This window comes from Dipteris shenzhenensis, chromosome 20, assembly GCF_047967505.1.
Source record: "Dipteris shenzhenensis isolate YYH24624 ecotype China chromosome 20, Dip_SZ_1.0, whole genome shotgun sequence".
Lineage (NCBI taxonomy): Eukaryota > Viridiplantae > Streptophyta > Polypodiopsida > Gleicheniales > Dipteridaceae > Dipteris > Dipteris shenzhenensis.
The window spans coordinates 15,395,556-15,419,835 of record NC_141615.1 but is presented as its reverse complement, the minus strand read 5'-3'; the positions used below and the strand labels follow the sequence as shown (position 1 = coordinate 15,419,835).

Below are 24,280 nucleotides of genomic sequence, written 5' to 3'. Positions count from 1 at the left end.
TGTCTTTTTGAAGACATGAACTTATGTGCTATCCATGCCAAAAGAGTAACAGTGATGGACAAGGACCTTGCACTCGCCAAGCGCATCCACTCCAAACACACACAAGATTGGTGTAAATAGGAAGAAAAGCTAAGGATCACACAATATTAACATGTAGTCAAACTACCTTGATAGACTATCCCAAAGTAGGAGAATTGTCTTCGAATGATGAATCAAGGTTGAGTTTTATCCATACTATGAGAATAATCGGACACACTATCCTAAAATCTTCACCCTTTGGTATGTTGAGTTCTTCTAAGGGGCAATTGTATTGGATTCTAAGGAGCCAAATAAACAACCTAGTGTTCGAGCTCATCACTAACCAAAGTGAGGATAAGAGAGCCTAGGCAGCTCAACCACCGACACGATGAATAAAAGAAGTTAACAATAATTGTAATGTGGAGCACATGGAAGATTGTGGACGGCTCTTTCTTGCCGATGACACATTTAGAGGAGTGCCTAAATACAAGGAGATGCTACCTCACCATGGCTCCTATTGGCAATTGCCTCCATTTCCTACGTGGATATCGACAGCTCTACGACACTAGCAATCATTGCATACTATCCACATTTTTGACACCGCCTCCTAGGATGTTGAATCTCAATGGCAAATGGTTGAGCCAACAGAGGATATATAAGACCTGTGTAGTAATTGTTGCATGGTTGCCATTTGATTGTCTTTATTTTCTTTTTTATTTATTTGTTTTCTCTCTCTCTCTCTCCCCTATCCCTCCCTCCCTGTCCACTCTGTAAGCATTTGCATATACCTTTCAATTTCTAACATATAAAGGAGAGGGAAGTGATTGGTTTGACTCTCTCAAATCATTTGATAGAAATAAATGTTCAAATTTTATCATTTTAAACAAATATGCCATTTGAAGTTTGCGGTGTCCGACCTTCTACTCTCAACAGCAAGTCTCCACTATCAATATTCTATATTCCAAACAATACCCCACCATCCAAAAGCACAAGAAAGCTAAAACAATGAAGGAATAAACTCCTCTTGTACCACCCTCCAAGCCTCAAATTACGTTTAGAGGAAGATCCCTCCCAAAGCCACCGACAACACACTCCCTTGAGATACTAGCCCTAGAGAAAAGCTCATTGCCCATTTGCAATGGCCAAGAAATAAAACCGACCTTGTGGAGGTATTCTCCACTTGGGTCGTTTCCAATGCATAGCATGGCCAATTTTTTCGTCTCATAGATGTATTCGTTGGGGGCGGGTATTTGAAAACGTGCGTTGCGTTTTGGTGCCGCCTTCTTTTTTTTCTTGTCGAATTTTAATACCTCTCTCTTCTTGAGACGACTCTTGAGAGTGTATTCTCCAAGGAGGACCACCCACACATTGTAATCCGTGTCCCATAAGCTCCTGGGAATGTGTGCCTCACCATGTGGGTCATCATCATGCTCGGTATGGAGCTGTTCTGGTCTGGTATTCACCTGTTTTGATGAGTTTTCCCATGATGGTTTTCGAAAGAGAGTAACTACATCAGTGCGGATTCGCTCACGCTTTTCGGAATACTCGTCTACGTAAGTGACCATGCTATTCCGGTACTCGTCGCGAGCCTCCATAGTCATAACCACTTGACCTGTAGTGTCGAACATCTGTAATGGGTAGGGATACGAACTATTGAGAACACGTCCAGAGATGATTTTGGCCTTAAATTTGAGACCATTTGTGCTGACATCTACTACTTGAAATTCAACAAGGGCAGGGCCAATAGCTCCATGGTGGACAGGAGGTCTTCTCCGGGGCTCTTCCATTATTTTGTGTAAATTGGGTGCCCATGAGAGCCCAACGTTCTCATTCCCCTTTACGTCCATCATACACAGTCGGAGGATGAATTCAGGCCCGCAGGCCTTAGCCATTTCCACTATTTGCTCTTGCAACGTTCTCTGTGTCCGCAACTGCTTCACTCCCCTTGCCCCCAGGAGCCCTAGGATCGATAATATTCTGTCCTCCTCATTGCTACAGTCCCTACGCCTCATCTCTGTAGCCACTGTCCAAGGCTCGTATGCTCGATTAAAGAGTTCTGCTAGCGCTTCGTAATCCTTGGGTGCAGTCGCAAATCCAGGATAGTCGCTCATCCTTGCTAGGATCAGCAGGAAAGGGTATGCTTCTCTGTCCACAACGTACATTGGTTCTACCTTTCTGATCAGGGGACGTGTTCTGCAAGCTTCGCACACTTGATTGCTCTTTTCAAACAAAACTTCACCATCCCTCCTCGCACCCTTTCGCCAGCCCAGCAGATGGGCGTACGGAAGCACATCCTTCCCATCCTCATCCTTGAAACAGTCATACTCCGAGGTGGCAACATCCGCTTCTCCCCCACAAAGATAATGCACTCTATTGGATATACGCAGCTGTTCACCAAGCAGAGGGACGTTGGCACGTACGCACAAATCTTCGTAGTCGTGGCGAGAAAACATGCAGCATTGGCAGAGCCCGATCTTGGACTTCATAAATCGTCTGCGCCCGTTAGCTAGGTGTATCACAATCTCGCTCAGACGTCCCACTATGAAGTGCAACGTCTTTGGTAGCATTAACTCCTGGAGCGTCCACGCTCGCGTGAACCATCGTGGGCATCGGAACTCGGCGCGTCGCCCTACCCCTTTCCATAGCTCGTAACCTTCCCCAATGCCGTGCAGCGCAACATAGCATCCTTTACTATTGCTGTAGTAGGCGCCCATATTAGGAATTTCTGTATCCTTTTCCGAGTTAGAAGTTTGATCGATGCAGAGTGCATCCAACCACACGTTTTCCACACCATCCTTAGCAATCAACCCCAGGAATTCCATGAGGTCTCTGTAGCTACGCTCTTTCCTCAAATCGATCTCCCGGAAGGCTCGATTGTAAGTGGAGATGCCGGCATCGGTTGCAGTTGACCCAGATCCCTTATTCCTTGTTGCTGCCAGAGAGTGCCGGATACGCTCTGAAAGATCGTGAGCACTCTGGCACCACGTGTGAGATATCACGTGAAAATTCCACTTGCAAGGTTTGTCGAACCAGATGCCCCCGTAGCTGCTGTCCAAAGTAGCTGCTAGATTGATTACTCGGATCGGCTCTACTTCTTTGCTGAAAGGTAGTGAATGCCAGCCAGGGTCAGAGTTTTGATTCCCTTCAGGACCTGCATAGCATACATTTCAAGTTCGAACCATTCACTAGAGCCCTCACAGATCAGCCATCTCATTTGTCAATGAGAAACATCAAAAATTGCAGAGTCGCTCGCCCCCTTCTTCTTCTCCTCTCTTCCCAGTTCCCTCATTTGGTGTAAGGCGCAACATCCCCTCTCTCTGTCCTTTTAATTTTGTAGGTCATCAGTTCGCTTGCATAGTTAAGAAATAGACCAGGGAAGTACTACTTCAGATTAGGGCGCAGATGCCATGGCCCATGAGCCCAGACGTAGTTTTACAAGACATTACTCTAAGGTTGCGGCCATAAGAGAACAGAATTTCTATAGAACGACACATTTGTATAGACGTGGATTTACAAGACAAAAAGCTACATAGGAAGAAATTAAACGTGTAAACGTGAAGAAAACACCATAAGGTCCGCATGCGTGAGAGGTCGAGGAAGTAGACGTCGGATCCATCAGGACTCGGGATACTTTGACAGAGAGAGCGAGAGAGAGGGCGGCAGGGAAGAGTACTTGGCCAGAAATAAACGAAAGAAACAGAGGGTGCATTTAATGTACAGCTATATTTGTGCTATATGCACTTAATGTACAGCTGTATTTGTGCTGTATGCTTTTGATTATGGGACCCCAACTAAGAAAATTTGAGTATTTGTGTTATCTGTATTTAATGTAGAGCTATATTTGTGCTATATGCTTTTGAGTATAGGACCCCAACGAAGAAAATTTGAGTATGCTTTTGAGTATGGGACCCAACCAAGAAAGACTTTGCTTCAAGTAGTCTTCAGATAAATGTCAAGGCGGCCTTAATTTATTCGAGGAAAGGATTTGGTGTCTGAGTCCACACCATGCCGTTTGTCTATGTAAAAGCTTCAAACAATGAATGTTGTCTATCCTGCTAAAGAGGCCAAGGTTGGTATGGACACCATAGCTACATAACAAATTCGTGGATACATCTGGGCATTAAGAATGTGGAACGTCTCCACCCTCCTCTGTCCAATTTCACCTCATCGTCCATGGCTCAGTACTTTTGTTTTATCTGCTTCTTATATTTTCTTCAACGCCAGCTTTTTATAGTATCACGTGAATAATCAATTCATGCCCCTTATGAGTAATGATCGGATTTAAGTTGGACATTTTCAGCAACAAAATATACTACCATGCCATACCATCTCCAAAATATGTATATTTGGAGAGAGATAAGAGACGTGCCAAATTGGTTTGTAATCTAAACAAATGAACAAATACAAATTGAGATGGGTGGCAGGCAATGAAAAAGAGGTGCTGAAATCATTTACAATCCGAATTTCTTTTCTTTGTTTGTTATATCAATAAATGGAGATGAGATTTGCAGGCACGAAGCATGGAGGATGGATGATTCAATGAGTTTTGCAAGTAGGAAGCATGAGAGATGGATGATGGTTCAGGCGGTATTTGTGAGAGGAAGAGAGGTCGTGCCTCGACAGAAGAGAGAGAATGACATATGCTTGGTGTATGGACTCTCACATCTCTAGATACGCGTGTTTAAGTGATTGTATCAAGACTGTTAAGCTAGGAAGTATGGGTCTATATGTGATTTTCACACTCGGTCATGGCATCCGCAGCATCGCGCGGGTCCACTACTTGTACACATTAATGAGAGACAAATAAGTGATTGCTTTATTTCATAGTTTGTTTCACCTGGAAGTTCATATATTTTACACCCACTCTACACTTTTCTTTACATGCTTCTCATCCTCTTTCTATGATATTACACTAACATTTGCCTCTACATCCTCCATACTAATACTCTCCTCTGGACCAGTCATGGAGCTTTGAGTTGGAGGCTCACTACCCGCTTTAAGTTCTACCTCCCTGCTTGTCCCACCTTCTCCACTTCCTTGTCCTTCAACAAGGACTCTTGGTGCCCTTTTAGGGTTTAATTTCTATCTTTCTACCTCTACATCCTTCCCTTTGATTATAACACCCTGGGTTGCTTCCTCACTCTGGCCTTCCCTTATGACAAGTGGAACCTCAATGGCTCTTTGAAACACATTATCTTACCGCATCTTTGTGAACATTCTTGTAAGTTTCTCCTCACTAGATCCATTGGAGATAGAGATACCACCCTCATAACTAAAAGCTGAGATGAACATTGTTTGGTTTGCTCTCTTCCATCTCGATACCTTTATCCCCTCAGTAGTCCATTTCTCTTTCCTTAGGCCTCTATAACTATTCAGCCACTATCATTATCATCACAACTTCCCTCATGCCATCTTCCACTCTCCCTCTTTATTCCTTCCTTGTTACTTTGATTTTCCTTCTCCATCGCCGCCCCATCATCTCTACTTATGTCTCATCATCCTCTCTTCTTGCTCTCCCTCCCTAAGCCTCCCCTCGCCATGTGCAATGACCACTTCTTCCTCATGATAGCTTGTGATCTCCTCTTCCCAGTTAGTGCCTCCATTCCCCTACAATTCTCTCCCTTTCTCTCTTACAAGTCGCCCCCCCTTCTTTGTGCAACTAAAGTATGTGTTTTGAGCTCCTCAAAGGGTTTCTCAGATACCGATTTGGGAGACCTTGATCTACATGTTGAAGATGTGCAAGGCTTGGCGACAGATGATCGAGAGGATGAGAATAAATCTTACAATGAAGATTCTAGTGACACTTCAATTTATTAAGAAATTTATAACAACATTGATGTAATATATGTTGCAATGTGAAAACATTTAATTTTGATTTGAATTTGGAAGGTTTAGCAAGAATGAATATCGATGCTTTTTTTTATGATGTGTGTTTTTCTAGAGGCTTTTTTGATTGAAATATTAGTGCTACCTCTAGTAGATAATGCTAATATCGACGCTAATATTGACCCTAATATAAACGTTGTGAATTTTTGGTTGTAATATCAATGAAATGCTTCTTGGCCAAAAAACTAAGTAATATGCATTTAGAAAAAGGATCATCAAAGGATATAATGGTAGTACTGCTTCATCAGCTACTTTGGTGTGGATGGTACATTGACTCGTGCTCAATTATGGTTGATTACCCAATAGAAAACATAAACAATGCCTAAATTGGTGGCAGTAGATGTGAAATAGCTCACAAAAATTGTATGTTGATTCATAGCTCTTAAACTCTCCTCTCCTCACCTACTCATAGCTCTGATCATTCTTTCTTATCTTCCTATGTCAAGTAGCATGAAGCAATATTGGAGAAAAAAGTCAGAGGAAACTTTGAGTGCAAGAGAAACACCCCTTTGCTACCATTTCTTAGCTAAGACCCTTTTTATTCAACCTTCCCATGGTGTTCACTACTTGCACTTGCTTTTATATAAGTTGATTCACTAGCTATTATTGATGTTGCTAAGTGCCTTCTTGTTGTTGCTTTATTTCTAGGAATTAGTGATACAGATCCCCATTTGTGAGATAAGATTCTTTGATACATGACTATAAATTTTTCTTCACCAAGCCTTCTAAAATGGCACATCAAATTCTGATCACTATCATCCAAATCATAACAATTGCAACTATTTCTTTTTTACAACATAAAATCACCTCCATTTGAAAGACAAACTCTAGCATAGTCTCCTTTGTGAGCTTACTTTGTAAGATGCAACAACAATGGTTAAAGATATTACTACTATCTCAATAATATACTTATTAATTTTAATTTTTTCTAAATTTCTTTCTTCTAGTTTCAATTTCATGGTGCTACATGCATATTTCCTCATTTCACGAAGCACAAGTGCCAAAAAATTGTGCATTAGTCCTCTTATACCACAAGTATATGCAATTTGAAGGTCATGAAACTTTGCAAATACCTTTGTATTAGTAAATTCTATATAATTGCAACATTTCACAAGGTTCATATATTACATTTTCGCATATTTCACTAAACATGCATAACTATTAAAAAATTGTGCATCACTATGCTTATTCCATTCCTCTATGTACCTCCTGGTCACAAAACATTACAAAGACCCTTAAATTGATAAGACTTCTACTTGAAAATTTTTGTAATGATTGAACATCTTTTTAATGATGGGGATATGCACATTCTCTCATTTTCAAGCATGCATCTACACAATTGCAAAGAAGTTATGAAGTAGCATACATGTGTGTATGATATGGTCATGAAACTTTTTAGAGTTTTAGCATGACTATGTATAAGTGCAAAAAAATTTGTAGTAGTACTCCTATATATTAAATACAAATGCGTAGCTGTACTCTTGTATATTAAGTAAATTTGACTTATGAACACGAAACTTTTCAAATACCTTTCAATAAGTACATATATTATAGCTCAAAAGATTAGCAAGATTCTAATGTAATATTTATGATGGGCATGCACATGTTTTCATTTTTTAGCATGCATGTTGTGTAAGTGTCAATTATGCATCAGTATGCTTACACCATACCTTTATGTACTCGATGGTCATTGAAATATGTTAAAGATATTCAATTAGATAAATCCATTATACTCATAAATTTGCATAAGATTCATACATCCTTGTTGTAGCGGGACATACACATTTTCTCATTTTCAAGCATGCATGGTGTGTAGGTGTTAAAAATTGTATATCTCTTTCCTTATATCACACCTCATCATATCCAAGGCTAGTATGCTGAACAATTTTAATAATATTTGGACATCATTTTCATGGTTGGACACACATATTTCTCATTTTCAAGCATGTCAGACCTATAAGTGCCCAAAAACTATGCATCGGTATGCTTATCCATACCTCTATGTATTTGATGATCATAAAACTTTGCAAAGACCTTTTAATTAGTAATCCCATATACTCTTGGGTTTTCATAAGGGTGGGAAATCATTTTATGTATGCACATTTTCTCATTTTTGAGCGTACATGGTGTGTATGTGCCAAAGAAGTGTGCATCAATATGTTGAAACCATAGGTAAATGTGTATGATGGTCACAAAACTTTACAAAGACCTTTATGATGCATATGTTCATTATATGCCCAAAGTTTCATAATATTAGTATGTTGAAAGTTCTTTTCTCTCACCTTGAATTCGACTCAAATCCCATGCCCAACTCGGTGTAGGGGTGTGCATAACAAGAAGATGCTCACTCTTGTAGTCCTTAATGTTGCTTTCCACATCTCCCCACTCCATGCAAAGTGCAAAACTAGATGAGAATAGATGCCAATAATAAATTACTAATAGTCTATGACAAGGGTTTTTGCTATGTGGGCAAATCGTATGAGGTCGGGTGATATGTCAATCAAGTGGAAATGTGAGTAAAGATAGAGAAATAACAAAATCTGATATGTAAGCAATTGTATTACTCTCAATAGTCTATGAATAAAAATATTTGATAGCTACATTCTAGAACACTAAACACTCTACTTACTTCTACTCACCTTGGCTTGGACTCATGACTCTATGAGTTAGTATCCCAAACTTTGCCTTCCTAGCCTTTATAAAACAACACAAAATTAGTCAAGTCAAAATCCAGTTACAACTCACACTTTACTCCTAAATACTCAGACTCTTTGCTTGGACTGAGTCGGTCAAGCTAACTTTCTTCTTAACTTATCCTTGTTGATTTCTAGACAACCATTGTTGATTGGTCCATCATCACTTTCTAATTCTATACCTCTACATGAATCCTAGAGGTACCACTTTTCTCATTAGTGTTGACCAAGTACTCTAGGGTTAACATTCGTCTTGCCTTACCCTTAGCTATGACCTTAAATCTAACACTATATTAGTAATTTTGGGAAAATCGTGTAATTCCCATTTTCTTTTTAATCCCAAAAATAAACCCTAACATATCAATAGGTAAAACATCCTGTTTTTTTTCGATTCAAACTAGTGGTACTCTAGGGTCATAATCCAAAAAAAAAAAATTGTTCTATCCTTACAATGAATAGAGCTATTGATGTATCTACCTACATTACCATACAACACATCTCCTATGATGTATTGTGTATCCTCATTTGGTGCAACATTTGGATCTTTGAGGAGGCCATAGGTCCTAAACCTTGGAAGGTGAATATCAAAAGGTCTTTCTTTGCTTTTACATCCATATGTACAAAAAAGCCATAACCTGCTCCTACAATTGATGATGTCTTCACTTCAAATTCACTGACAATTGAGTTTGAATTTAGAAGCAATTGGTATCAGTAGATCTTGATCCCACAAGCCATTCAGCTTAGAATCAAAGTGAAGAATTACTTTAGTCTTCAATTCTTTCGGCATGGCATGTCTTTGAACCTTGTGCGTAAAAGAAAAAGAATGATGAGTTATTGAATAGTTACACATAAATAATGAGAAGTAAAGGAAATTACAAAAATGATGCATCACAAATAAGCAAATAATATGAGCAATTGCCATTCTTAAATATTTATTTCATGTTTAATGCAAGTGAAGCTTGTAGTCTTGTTATGTACACTTTGGTAGAAGTTCCAGTGATATACGGTTAATCATAACCCAATTTCAAGGCATACAAACAAGCTTGCATCTCATTCAAAGAATTTAGCCGCTTTATCCTCTTCAAGAGATCCAGATTTAGAAGAATCCAAGGTAGCTGGGCATGTTTTGAGCTCTTGTTCTTGGGCTTTTGATGATTGTTCTTTATCTAGCTCACAAGCATCTGGGGACGAGCATTTTTTTAGCAAAATCTTCCGAGCGTCCGAGCGAAGGAAAAAAAAAGCTTCCAACTATGCAAAAATATGGCAAAAATGTATCAGAAGTAAATATAGTTTCACTTAGAAATATGCAAAGTATTATAGCAATACCTATTTTATACACGAATCTTTATGTGAATCTTTGGGAATGGTGAGAACAGAATGGGATGGCTTTTAAAGAAACCCACATGTAGAGTAGACTTCTCCATGGAAGTTTCCTTATGATCCTTCTTACGACTTTTACTTAATAGGGGGTGATATTGAAAAATCTCTCTCAACCAATCTTCATGAAAGGTCTTCTCCAAAGAAAACTCATTGAAGCAAGCCATCAAGGTAGTTTCGCCAGCGAAACCCCTTTGAAGTAGTCTTCCAAGGTAGTTTCGCTGGCGAAACTACCTTGGACAGCACTTTTAAAAGTGACATAACTTTCACATCCAATGTCCAAATATAGTCATTCAGCCACTCAAATTGATCAGAAAACCCCATTCGAGCACATCTATGGGGTTACATTTTGGAAAATCTTGCATATATAGTATCAAATATTACATACATTTTATGAAAGTGATATTTAAGCCCAAGTTAATACTTGTTTATAGTAATTTAAACTTCTTTAAAAACATGTCCATAAATATCTTGTTATTAATACTATAAAAACAATAGAAAGATATTGCCATATGATATAAATGTGAGTAATTATTTATGTATAATATTATTACATTGAGAGTGATTATGAGGGATGTTTCTTAAAGGAATTATTTTTCAATACTTTTTTAAGGTAATAGCAAGGGTACAAATGAATGTCTATGAATAAGAAGATTTATGTTATGTAAAAATGAATGAGTGACTAGTCTGTATAAAATAAACATGAAAATACCATGTTTCCTAAATAAATACTATTTTTTAAATCTCTTGAAAAACATGCTCGGATAAACATGCTCATAGGTTTTTGCTCGTAAAATTGACGCATCCCAAGCATCTCCCCTTTGATTACTATGTTGGACGATCTCAAAATGACTTAGCTAGTCAAACTAATCTTTCGGCTTGGAGCAGATTCCTCCAAGAAGTGTTTTATGTACTTCGTAGTGAGCTCCTCCCACTCCAAAATCACTTCTTTGAAATACATATACTGATGATGATTTGTATGTATTGGTTCATTTCCATAACAGTCAAGCTTGATAATATTTCTTATATTTGACGCATCTCTCAATCAGAGGAGATAAGGGAGAAGTTCAACATTCAATTTGTCATCAGTCGCACCTATGTCAAAATTATCTGGATATCTACCATTTTCTTTCGGGTTTACACAGCCCTTAAACAGAGAATCTTCAATAAGCAAGGTGTTACTAGGATATCGTTTGCCCAAATGGCAAGCAAGGGCTTAAACATGCATTGAACACTTGGCTTGTCCAGACTATTTAATATCTCTGTAAGTGATTTGTAGAATTGATCTTGCCCCATAATTTTGTAGAATGGAAATTGTTTCACTGCAAGCTTCTCCATCAAATGAACCATGTAATTCCCATTCTTGATTATCGCAGTTGACCATAGGCACACATGAAAGTGCTCAAATAATCTATCCAAGAATTGAACACATCCATTTCGAAGCACAATCCATGTTCTCTTATAAATTTGTATGCTTTTGTGTTTATCGGAAGGTTTAGTGGACTTGAGGAGCAAAATTCCATTCAAGTCAAGTACAAGTAATTTCTTTGTTCTCATAGATGGAGAACATTGAATGTGTTCCATTAACTCATCTAATTTTTCCTTGTGTGCTATTTCTATATGCAGGGGATTTCCATCTGTATCATGGCATGCAAAAGTATCATGCAAAAGTATCAAGGTATGAAGTAAGGATTCAATGAATGTTGTCCATGCTTACATTTAGAAATGTGAGCTTAAATCTACATTATATTCTCTGATTTACATTGACAATGGTAACCTAAGTATTTTGGTGTATTAGATTATATCTCCAATCTTCACAAGTGTCTCATCATCAGAGGATACAATTTGTATTTACTAAGTTAAAAAATGACCATATCCTTCACATAAGTGTTTTGACATATAGGGTAGATTCTCCATGCATCATATTGCTCCCCTCACTCCTTGTTCAATTCTTATGGGCCATGCTCTTCTTATGGGCCGTGCTCTTCTTGGGTTTTACATATATAATTCGCTCTCCTTTATAAATATGCAAATATTTACATTCATATAACTTACGCATGTCAATTACCCCTATGTATGTATGTATGTATGTATGTATGTATGCATGCATGCATGCATGCATATGTATGTATGTGTGTATATATATACAAACATACATATATGTATATATTTATTTATTTATATTTATGTATACATATATATGTATATTTTTTACTTATATATATGTATATATATATATATATATATATATATACAAAACCATATATGGAGTGGAGGGAATGTGTGCATGCGTTCGTGCGTGCGTGCATGTATATTATTTACTTATATATATGTATATATATATATATATATATATATATATACAAAGCATATATCGAGTGGAGGGAATGTGTGTTTAGATTAAAAAGTCCCATCAATAATTGAGCCATACAATCAATTCCATCAATTGGATAAAAAGTTAAAAAAGACAAACATTTAAGAAAAAAATGTTTGAGACATATAAGAAAAATGCAACTAGAGTTTGTAAAAATTTTAATCAAAATTAAGAATTTTTAATGATATTGAGTTTGGCAAACATAATATTGAAAGAAGATAACAAATCCTCAAGTAGTCCAGGTTCCAAGGCCGGGGTCCACTTACCTACCACCATCCAAACAAACTAGGTGTTAGACACAACAACACAAAGCAACTATAGACGCGCTTGGTAGACGCGCAAAATAGCGGGTGCGTCTATAGGCGTTGCTCTAGTAGAGAAATTACAGGCGCGTCTATAGGCGCGGCTAAACGCTCGTTTATTTGCGCGTAAATCACCGCGTCTATTTGCGCATTTGACCTGAGAAAATATGGGCCCGTCTAACATCCCGTTTATTAGCGCGTCTATTTGCGTGTCTATTTGCGCGTTTACGAGACTCAGACGCGCATTTAGATGCGTAAATAGACGCGCTCCAGAGAATACAGAAAGTGAGATTTTGGTGTACATCATTGCTTTCCAAACATTGCCCATGATTACCAAAGCACATAATTTTTTGCAAGCCCACATATACAAGAATTAAGTGAAATGAGGAGAATGAGACAATATGTAAAATAGTTTTGCCAATATGAATTGTGGGGCTACGGTTCAATCTCATCCTCAATGAGATCAACCCTTGCCAAACTATCTACTTCAAAATCCAAACAAGTGTTTAGATCTACAAATACATTCAACCCACTACTACTTGTGCCACTCATGTGCTCATCGAAATCAACATCTCCAATGGTAGGCTCGTCCTCACGGGTAATGCCGGCCTCAATATCTATATCTCCTATCTCATGATCATCCTCCTCTCTTGTATCACGGTCATCATCATGTCCATGGCCATGATCATCCTCCATACGCTCCATATTAGTAAATGTACTATACATCACTTTAGAACGTGGCATAATAGGTATGACATGCCACCATCTATTATTATCCACCATTGGTTGATAGACAACCTAATTCAAACACAAATACAATCATGTTACTTTTCTTGCATCAAATATTTAAAAGCGAGTATTTTTATGTGTGTGCACAGTACCTGTTCACATTGTTGCGGTAGTACTAGTGTGTCCTTCCTACTTTGCCAAAACTTTGTGGAGTCAATAGTTACAAAGCCACTTGCATGGCGTTTGATTGTTGCATTAGGGCCTCTTTCCACCACGTCCTTAAACCACTTTACATCCAAAACATACACAAAGAAGCGTCGAAAGTCAAGCATATTGATATCTTGGATTATGCCACAATAATCATCCATGGCTCCATTGGCTCCCTCAAAGCTAGCAATGACGCCGCAATCTTGTGTGTTTCTCTTATCATCAATCCGTTGTGTTCGAAAATGCTTGCCCTCACACCATATAGCATTGAACATAGTGCACTACACCAAGAAAAAATCAATTAAATAAGCAATCTAAATTATTGAAAGCTCCTAACTTATGCATAACATTCTATATACTGACCTTGCTCATGCATCCCCTAGCATACTCCCATTCTTCCATTGTGATATGCATCCCCTCGTCTTTCTCTGCTTTCTCCATTTCATCAAGTAGCCAATCCACATGAATATCCTTTGGAAGTGCTCTTAGATACTGAGGGTATGGCACACGAGATGCATGGTGTGTACAAAAGAGGGCCCTTTCTTCTTGTCTTCTTGCCTTTGCATCCTCGTATCTTGTCACCCATCTTTTCATCACATCACTATTAAGCACGCAAAAGAGGTTGATACTATTATGCAACTCCATGTCTATTACTTTATTGTGTCCTTTCCCTTGAGGCACAATAGAGGTCATCCTTCGGTCTTCATCATCTCTCCATAGTCGTGGGAGAGAGCTATCCACATCAACAAGAAACTCAGAAATATATACAAGTGACTCTTGTATCAACCAACCCTCGGCCATGCTACCTTCGGATCTTGCATTTTGTCTCACAAAGCTCTTTAAGGTCTTCATGAAGCACTCGAGGAAGAACAACCATCGTGTGCATTTATAGTACCACATATAGCAATCTCATCCACCAAATGCACTATAAGATGTAGTTGGCTTGTGAGAATAGAACATGGAAATGTCTCCTCCACCAAAAAAACCACCTCCACTGACATAACTCGAGCATTCTCAAGCGTGGTGGGATCTATTTCCTTTGAGCTCACATATCTAGAAATGAAAAAGTACAGCATATTAGCAATTTGCATTCAAACTTGCATGGAGCATTGATACGCATCATATTTTGTATCATGTAAAGTACCTCACAAGCTCGCCCATCTTGTAAATACAATCTTTCATGTCCTTTGATGCACTACGTGAAATTCTAGTAGGTAGTATGAACTGAACCCACGAGAAGGTGGTTGATTAGTTGCTTATAATTATTCACTCACAAATTTGAAAGGAAAAGGATATTATGCACATAAAATACTTACTTGGAGCATCTTGTGCCAATCATGAGATTTCAAGCCATATAATTGCTCTACACCTCTTTTCTTGCTCTTTGTAAAGGCTCCCTTTAAACACCTCATGCATCGATGGGAGGAATGCCATGACATGAGCTCTGCAATAGATTTGCACTTGAACATATGTTGGATGTGAGGGATTATGGGAAAATGTCACAGAACCTTATGAGGCACGTCCAAAGTTTTGAGATCTGCTCTATATCTTGCCTCTCCACAAGTAGGACACTCTCTTGCATCCTTATGTAGTCCACGAAACAAAATGCAATCATTGACGCATGCATGGATGCGCTTGTAATCTAATCCTCCAAGAGAGGTCACATGTTGCCTTGCCATATCTCTTGAGGTCGGTAATTTATTCTCCCTTGGAAGCATTTTACACAATAGCCTGCACGTGAAGACCATAAATAAGGGCAAGCATTCGAGTAATTGACCCACTACCATAATTCACCATGTTTGCAAAATAGACTTTAAAGCTTACTTGAGTAATGCATTCAAACTTGCATTGCTCCATCCATAGATGGTTTGCAAGTTTAGTAACTCAAGGGAGGCACGTAGAACAGAGAATGTGCACCCCTTAAACAGTGGAGTCGATGCTGCAGTAAAAAGATCATTCTGCTCCATGTTATCATCCCTCCCTTGATGGACATATAAATCCCACACCATATCATCAAACACCTCCTCCTCCACGGCTTCATCAGGTAATGGTAGAGGGCTACTATCACCATCACTCCATGCATCTGTAACGGTCCCTCCTGAAGATCCCACCTCATATCGCCGATGCTTCGCCTCCTCACGGGCAACATATACGGGTGTGGCACTGCATCCTGTATCAAATTAAAACGGGATCATAACTCAAACATATGAACACCCATAGGTATCTCAATCAACCTTAACTTACAAGCTCTTACCTTGTTTATGGTCACATCCCATTCTCCATACTTTGAGATGTGATTGAGTATAATCATGCGTGCACGATACATGTTTCCTTGACATCGATCACACATACATTTGATTTTTTGCTCCAACCACATTTCGCGATGGTGGATACGGAGGGATTCATCCTCACTGGAGCTACTTGTTGAAGATGAAGACATGCTACAAATAAACAACCCAAAAAAATTTCCTCTTCTTCAAATGTTTAATTTTAAACTCTGTGGCACGTCTAAAGGCGCATCTAAAAGTGTGTTTGTTTGTTCTGTGGTGCGCGTCTATAGGCGCATCTAAAAGCGCGTCTATTTAAGCGTCTACTCTATGTATTTAGATGTGCCTATAGACGTGCTTTTAGACACAACTTTTAAACCTGCTTTTAGCGCGCTCGCTTCGCTTTTCTTCACATTACTTATACTTCGCGGCTTGCTTTCTTCCTTATTAGCAAATCCACAGTTTCGACGCTTAAGAGAAAGGCTCCCACTCTTACTTCCAAGCTTACACTTAAGAGGAAGGCACCCACACTTACTTCCAAGCTTAAAGGAGAGGAGGGTGAACAAGGAAGAGAAGCAACTTTGAAAAAGGAGAAGAACCTTCCATAGCTCTATCCAAGGTAAGTCTTTTTGCAGTTGATCTTTTTTGGAAGTTTGCTCTATTTGGATTTGTACTTTCTCGTATCCAAAAAACGCATGATCTGGGTATCAGCGTCACGTTTGTGTGTCGGGCGCAATGTCCTTTTCTACTTTTTAGAAAAGTCCGTCTGTCACAGCGTGTCTATAGGCGCATCTCAAAGCATGTCTAAAACCGCGTCTACAGGCACGTCTAAACATGCGTCTAGCCTGTTTACAGACACAGACAGCCGCATCTATAGATGTGCTGTTATAGCAAAAATAGATGCGCTAATCAGACGCGTCTATAGATGTGCTTCGATAGTCAGTAATCCTGTCTTCCCTTCCCCTTTCTTCTCAGCTCATCAGTAATAGATTTTTTTTCTTTTTCCCAGTTCAACATGTGGCCAGGAAGCGCTTCTAGCTCACTTGATCCTCGGGATTCTATTTGGAAGGACTTATATAACCTTTTAGGGTACCCACCTAGTCTTGCAGAGTTATACGGGTATATGACGGGTACTTTAAACACCCCCCAGGAGTCAGCACTACAGACTCCAAACCACCCCACACCAGTTGAGATCACCCCAGCAGAGTCAACACAGCCCAACCGGCTACACAGCATAGGCCCATCTCCCATGCTATCTTATGCCCCTACCCCCATGCCGTCTTATGCCCCTTCTGCCATGCCATCTTATGCCCCTTCCCCCATGCCATCAAGAGGTCCTTCTGTCTCGCAGAGCCGTCGACGTACTCCTGTGCAGTCGATGTAGTCGAGACTCGATTCTCCAGCTACGAGTGGTCAACGTAGTCCCATGCAGTCTCCAGCTACGAGTGGCCAGCGTATGAGCTCGACACGACATGGTAGCAGGCGTAGTAGCAAGGAGAGCGGTGGGAGATGCATGGCACAATGCTTTGGGAGGGGTGGCGGTGGGATGATGATGATTCAGATGATTTAGACGTGCCTCCGGGTGATGGTACGATATTCTATGACATCACTCAGACAAGAGGCATCTTGATGGATGCACGGGGGAAGGACATCATGGCCTTCATGCACTCTATAATTGCTAACAATTATAGAGATTGCTTTATCCACTTCAAAGACCAGCCAAAGAGGTTGGCTGATGAGAGCCTCGCTGCTGTTGTTCGCTCTAGGTATCCTAACTCCCCTAATCGCCAGTTCACAGATAAATGGGCCAAGTCAAAGATTGTTACGATACTTGGCAATAAAAGATCTTCGCTTAAGAGGCAGGCACTAGTGGAGATTGCCAAGCTCAAGGGAGGTCAACCACCAAGGGGCCCGCCCCACATCGCTCACAAGCATGAGTGGAAGAAAGCAATGAAGTGAGCGAGGGAGGACCCCAGTCTGCAGCATGTGGAGGCACGAAGGATCCAAATGGAGGAATATGGAAGCGCGCATTTTGGAGCAGGGGGTGTTGATTCATGGGAGGCCTGATTTGTAAGTATTGATCTCAAATTATATTGCTTATGTAGTTTATTAGGAGGTTGTTTCTTTGTACTAATCCCTCCGCAAATTGTGTCGTCTTACAGCTTGACATCGTGGGCAGATACCCTACTCCTGTGGAGATAGCCTACCACCACCACCATCACAGAGGAGATACATGGAGGCACTTCTATGATGACGGGTTGATTACTGAGGAGCAGTATATCCGAGCTATTGGAGCGGCCTCCGAGGTATTTGAAAGTAATTAAATAATGCCAATATAATAAGTAAAGATTTGATTTTTCATACATTGATATATGTTGTCCCTTGCTTACAAGCCCGTGCACAAGACGACGAGGAAGACGAGGAAGGAGGCACAGAAGGGAGCACAGAAGGGAGCGTGAAAGGCAACGAGAATTAGTCGTAGAAGTAGTACTAGCTACTCTTTTTTGTACTTAAAGCCACTGGCTTGGCTTCGTGCCTCTTGTATATACACTCCTCTTTTTTTTTGTACTTGAAGCCACATGATGTGGCTTAGCTTCCTTATTTTTTGTACTTGAAGCCACATGACGTGGCTTAGCTTCATGCTATATGTACATACAAGCACTTTTTGAGCTTTCAATTTTATTGCATTTTGGAGTTGTAATGTTTTATTTGGAATTGTAATTAAAATGTGATTGCATTGGCTGTAAGAATTGAATTACACAATGTGGAAATGGGATTCTTGTAACTATATAACATACACAGCATTCTGTAAATTTAAAAAAAAATATTATAAAGTGCGTCTATCAGTGCGTCTATAAACGCGTCTATATACGCGTCTGTCTATTCGACAAGTATCTGTTTTTGCATCTATAAACGCGTTTATAAGAGCGTCTATTTAAGCGTCTAAATGCACGTGTGTCTGCTATATAGACACGCTGGTAGACGCGGGTCTCCAGACGCGAAAATAGATGCACAAATAGACGTGCCCGTAAGTTTTTTATTTAGTTCAATAAACGCGTCTGTGTGCACGTCTATGGGTGCTTTGTCTTGTTGTGTGCATGATATCCTTCCATCCTTAGAAGAGATCATCTCAACATATAATCATATAAACATCTTTTTGGTTGAAACTCTTTCCAAAGGGCAAATGCACAATATCAATAAAGTCCTACATAGCACCAATATAGCATATATGACACACTGCTCTCAAGATCAGTTTTAAAATCGAGCTTACACAAGGAAGAGAAAGCAGAAACAACATGGAAACACATACTTTTAAAACCGATGTTGTACAACTAATAAATAATATTATGAATATAGCAACTTTTAAAAATAGAATTATAGATGAAATTCTTACATCCCATTCTTTTCGTGATTGGTGTCCTTTAGCGGCTCCATAGCTTTAGGCTTCTCTAGTCTCCCAAATGCAACCCATTGACTCTGTAGCTACTTCAATTGCTCTATGCAAGGCACATCCTTCATGTTCTTTTGAAGTTCCTCATTCTCCTTTCGTGAAATTAGTCAACACATATGCTTTGGACAATTCAATACTATTCTTGTAGTTCTTGTTGTGTAAACAACTTTGATTTCTTTAACTACTGAAAAATCACTCAATTGCCAAATTTTTGCTGCTTCAATTGAGTGCTGCTTGATAGCACCCAATAAGCATAGATGTGTATGTCTTTAAACATCACATTGGTTAGTGGCAAATCAGAGTTTGGATCAAAAGGCATCACATCTGCTTTTGTGGAGCAGTCTCTTGGATTCATGCAGAATTCTTTGACCAAATTACAAATGTGTTGTTCTAGTAGGGGCCTATACACATAATTAGTTGGTGCTTGTGTACAATTAAAAACAAGGATTGAGAACCCATCTAGACCAAAAGGATAGTACTGTTGAAAATTGTGTATCCCCTCTCCTTTCTCCTTCCAACCAATAATGTCCTCTTCTGATGGCGCTATCCTCGATCAACGGCTCTACTTCAGTGATAGTTGCCAAGGATCTTTCATGTATCTCCTAAGTATTTGCTTGTTTTACATTACCCTCACCTATTTTTCTTGGCATTTTAATGGTCTAACCAATTGTATTGATAGTGTCAACAATCATGTCCGGAGTTGTGTTTTCATCAATCACAATATTCCAACCCATTTTTTCCATGGAATCCTTCTTGTCCTTCTTATGTTTTGATTCATCATAATGTGCTGGTGATAGGTAGTAGACTTTTAAGCTGACTTGGACAAAGATGGCATCATCATCTTCTTGACCCACTATACCCTTATTTACTCCTATTACATGCCCCACATCTTCGAATTCTAAAGAATCATTTCTCTTAACAAACAAGTGGACCTTCTTGAAAGGCTTTCCACTTTCACTATATGTGTCCACATACCATCCCCACTATGGATCATTGCAACCATTACAAACATCCTGGGAGGGCTTGCTCTTCTTGCTGGTTGCATACTATCACCAGTCTTTCCACTTACTCTCTTTCCTTTTGACTTCTTAGTCGACATTTCAGTACTCTTACTTGCCATGTCCTATTTCACAACACAATGTCAAATCAACAAAAACAAGACAGAAATAAACAACCAAACACTACCACCTTTCATATGCATAATTTATTTTGCATTTAGAATGACTAAGATTGTAAGGAGGTATCAAATTTAAATGCCAAAATTTAACATTAGCATTTGATCTCAATTCCAAGATCGGTTTTTAAACCGATCTTTGGTGACCTTAAAGGCCTTGCCTTTGATCTTCTTGGGGATGGAGAGATAATAGAAGAAAGGAATGAAGGGAAGGATAATAGAAAAAGGCTAGGTCTTTCATCCGCTAACCAAGACCAGCTTTAAAACCGATCTTGGTGAATGAAAACTTAGATTTAGGGGTGACCTTGGATTTGAAACAATATGGCTTTGCTCTTAATCTTCCTATCAAACATCAATTTTGAAACCAAGACCGGTTTTAAAACCGATCTTTGATGGGAAGATCAAGAGCAACGTCATGGTCCTTCAAATCCAAAGAAGATTGATTCAAATCCAAAGAAGATTGATTTCAATGGAGGACAAACACTTTCACTTTCCTCCCTTTGATCCCCCAACCAAGACCGGTAAGTCCGATCTTTGATGGGAAGATTAAGAGCAAAGTCTTAAGCCAGTAATTTGAAGTTATGGTAGCATGTATGCAAGCCCTTTCACTACAAATTTATCACACGCATGCATGGGCAAGCTAGCAATAGGCTTGATGCATGTTACATTGTCTCAGGTTTTATTAAGTCTCTCTTTTGATAATAGTACCTTGCATTATAAGTTTTGTGGTAAGTCAACTCTTCAAAGTTCTATAGTCGCAAGATTTAACTCATTTGAGTAATCTTAGATGCTTCTAACAATGGGTGTCCTGACCACAACAAATCAACAAAATATTGAGGAAAAGATGCCTTGATCAATCGCCATCTTATATCTATATGATTGTGCTTGTATGGAATTCCAAGATAAAGAATTAGAGGGTGAGGGTGAAACCCTTTCCCCTTCATTCCCTCAACCAAATATCAGTTTTAAAACTGATCTTAGTTAAGGGGATGAAGGCAAAGGGTTTCACCTTCACCTTTAGCCCCATCCTCTATTCGAAATTAAGCTTAACAATAGATTCCATTCTAGTGAAGAAATTTAGACAGATATGTAACCCCAAACTTAGGTACAATATAAATGCTAGCAACCCCAAATTTACCTACATAATATTTGAAAATTTTGCTTGTACAAAAAGCTTTAAGATTAGAGAAATTTCAAAAAACTAATTCGAATTTTTTCAAATTTTGAATTCTGGACAAATTACTAAACTTTTTTTTCCTATCCTCCATCGAGATCAATTTTAAAACCAATATTTGTGTAAATTTTGAAATTAGAGTTAAGGGAGAAATTCAAAATTTGTTTGAATTCTAGAGAGTTAAAACAGTTCATACTGCTGTATTTAGTATCCTGAGAGAGAGAGAGAGAGAGAGAGAGAGATTATGAGAGCGTGAGTGAAAGAGAGGACTTTGAATGTGTGTGTGTGTGTGTGTGTGTGTGTGTGTGTGTGTGTGTGCGTGCGTGCGTGCATGCATGCATGCATGCATGTGTGCGTGTGAGTGTGTGTGTGTAAGAGAGAGAGAGAGAGAGAGAGAGAAAGAGAGAGAGACTTGAAAGAGACAGTCTGAGAGAGAGACCGAGCGAGAGATCAAGAGAGAGCATGAGTGATATCAGAGAGGACTTTGAGAGACTTAGTGTGTGTGAGAGAGAGAGATACAACGAGCGAGCTTGACAAAGAGAGAGAGAGAGAGAGATTATGAGAGCATGTCACAAGTCACTATGAGTGAGAGGAAGTCATTGAGAGTGTGGGAGAGAGAGTGAGCAAGAGAGAGGGAGAGAGAGAGAGAGAGAGAGAGAGAGCAGCTGTGAGAGAGAGAGCGTGAGAGAGAGAGAGAGAGAGAGCATGAGAGAGAGAGAGAGAGTGACCGTGAGAGAGAGACAGACAGACAGAGAACTCGGGAGGGTCACTATGTATAAATCCTCTATATCACGTGCATCAAAGGCATATTTATAAAACCCCTTATCCGTACAAATTCTCTTAATAAAATGCACCCTTTTTCTATACAAATCTATAAATTTTTCCCAAGATAACTTTAAACACTCCCTTATGTAAGTTAATTTTTGTAGAATTTAGGAATTTAAAATAACCTTCTGTTGAACTCACATGATAGGGTTACATATGATGAGTGATCCCCCTGAGACAGAGAGAGAGAGCATGAGAGAGAGAGTGAGAGACTCTGAGAGAGCATGAGAGAGAGAGAGCGTGTGTGTGTGTGTGTGTGTTTGTGTGTGAGGGAGAGAGAGAGAGAGAGTGAGTGAGAGAGACTCAGACAAAGCACCCACCTCATCTCCAAAATGACGATATCCCATGGCGATGGAGCATGCGATGGCGATGACCTCCTAGATCTTGATGCACAAAACAACATCATCGAAGTCTCAAAGCCTGGTGTAGATGAAGACGACGTCCCTGCGAGTGATGTGGTCTCAGAAAGAGATGAAGATGTTGATGAAGACACCGAGGGAGATGGTCGTTCTCAACGTGGATAGGACTCCGAGAGAGAGCGTGACTCCGAGAGAGAAATTGATGCAGAGTCCGAGAAAGAGCGTGAGGGCGATGGTGATGGCAGACTCAGACTACGTGCGGACGACTCAGAGCGTGCAAGCGGTGTTACAACTCACAATAAGCTACTACTCCTATAGCTTAGGCCTTTAGGTTTAGGTTTAGGCTAGTGATTTAGTCTAGGCTAATTAGTTAAATTAGTTTAGGTTTAAACGTTAGTTAAGGTTAAATGTTAGTTTAGGTTTAATTTAGGTTTAGGATAGTTAGTAGGCTAATTAGACAAATTAGTTTAGGTTTAAATGCTAGTTAAGGTTACATGTTAGTTTAGGTTTAAACGTTAGTTAAGGTTTAAACGTTAGTTAAGGTTTAAACATTAGTTTAAGATTAAACGTTAGTTAGTCATATTAAGGTTAAACGTTAGTTCACGTTTAGGATTAAATATTAGTTTAGGTTTAGAATTAAACATTAGTTTAGGTTTAAACATTAATTAGTCATATTAACGTTTAAACGTTAGTTAAAGAGTTAGTTAGGAAATTTAAATAAAACATTAGTTAGGGAATTTAAAATGTTAGTTAGGGATTAGTAATTTAAGGCATTAGTTTAAAAAAATTTTAAGCTAAATATTAATTCTAACACCATAATTTACACATTAAAGGATTAAAGCATTGTAATTTAACGTTTGTTAGGGAGTTACTTAGGAAATCTAAATAAAACGTTCGCTAGGGAATTTAAACCATTAGTTAGGGATTAGTTTAAAATATGTTTAGAACCCCATAATAAAGCATGTAAATATATTTTAGTTAGGGATAAATAAAATGTTAATTAGCGAATTCAAACCAAACGTTAGTTAGGGAGTTAGTTAAAATTAATCATTTTTAGTTTAGGATTAGGATAAAATTTAAGGTTTAAACTTTAGCCTAATTAGTCATATTAGTTAATTTAAATCAAAAATTAGTTAGAAAGTTCGTTAAAACATTAGCTAGGGATTTAGTGAAAGAGTGACCTAGTATTTAATATATTTTGTTTATTCCATATACATATTTTATATTTTGTAGGGTTTATTTATTAAAATGTAAGCAATATATATTTTTGATAACATTTTAATAATATATTTTAAAATATTTTAATAAAACGTATGAATATAAAATAATTGAATTAATAATAGATATAATATGGAAGAGATTTAAAATATGTTTTCGTATTCTGTTTATATTTTATTTAGTAAAACATATTTGCAATAGATAAAAGTATGGAAAAATGGAACTT

The 24,280-nt window shown here is 38.7% G+C and overlaps 1 protein-coding gene across 1 annotated transcript in view; it reads right to left on the bottom strand.

Annotated features, from left to right (window-relative positions):
* Positions 1-1,061: 1,061 nt before the first annotated feature.
* The window catches only part of LOC147889336 (uncharacterized), a 38,378-nt gene continuing 15,159 nt past the window's right edge, over positions 1,062-24,280 (bottom strand). The window contains exon 4 of the mRNA XM_087392056.1: positions 1,062-3,169. Within this exon, the coding sequence (XP_087248182.1) occupies positions 1,062-3,169 (2,108 nt within the window). The remainder of the gene's footprint in view (positions 3,170-24,280) is intronic.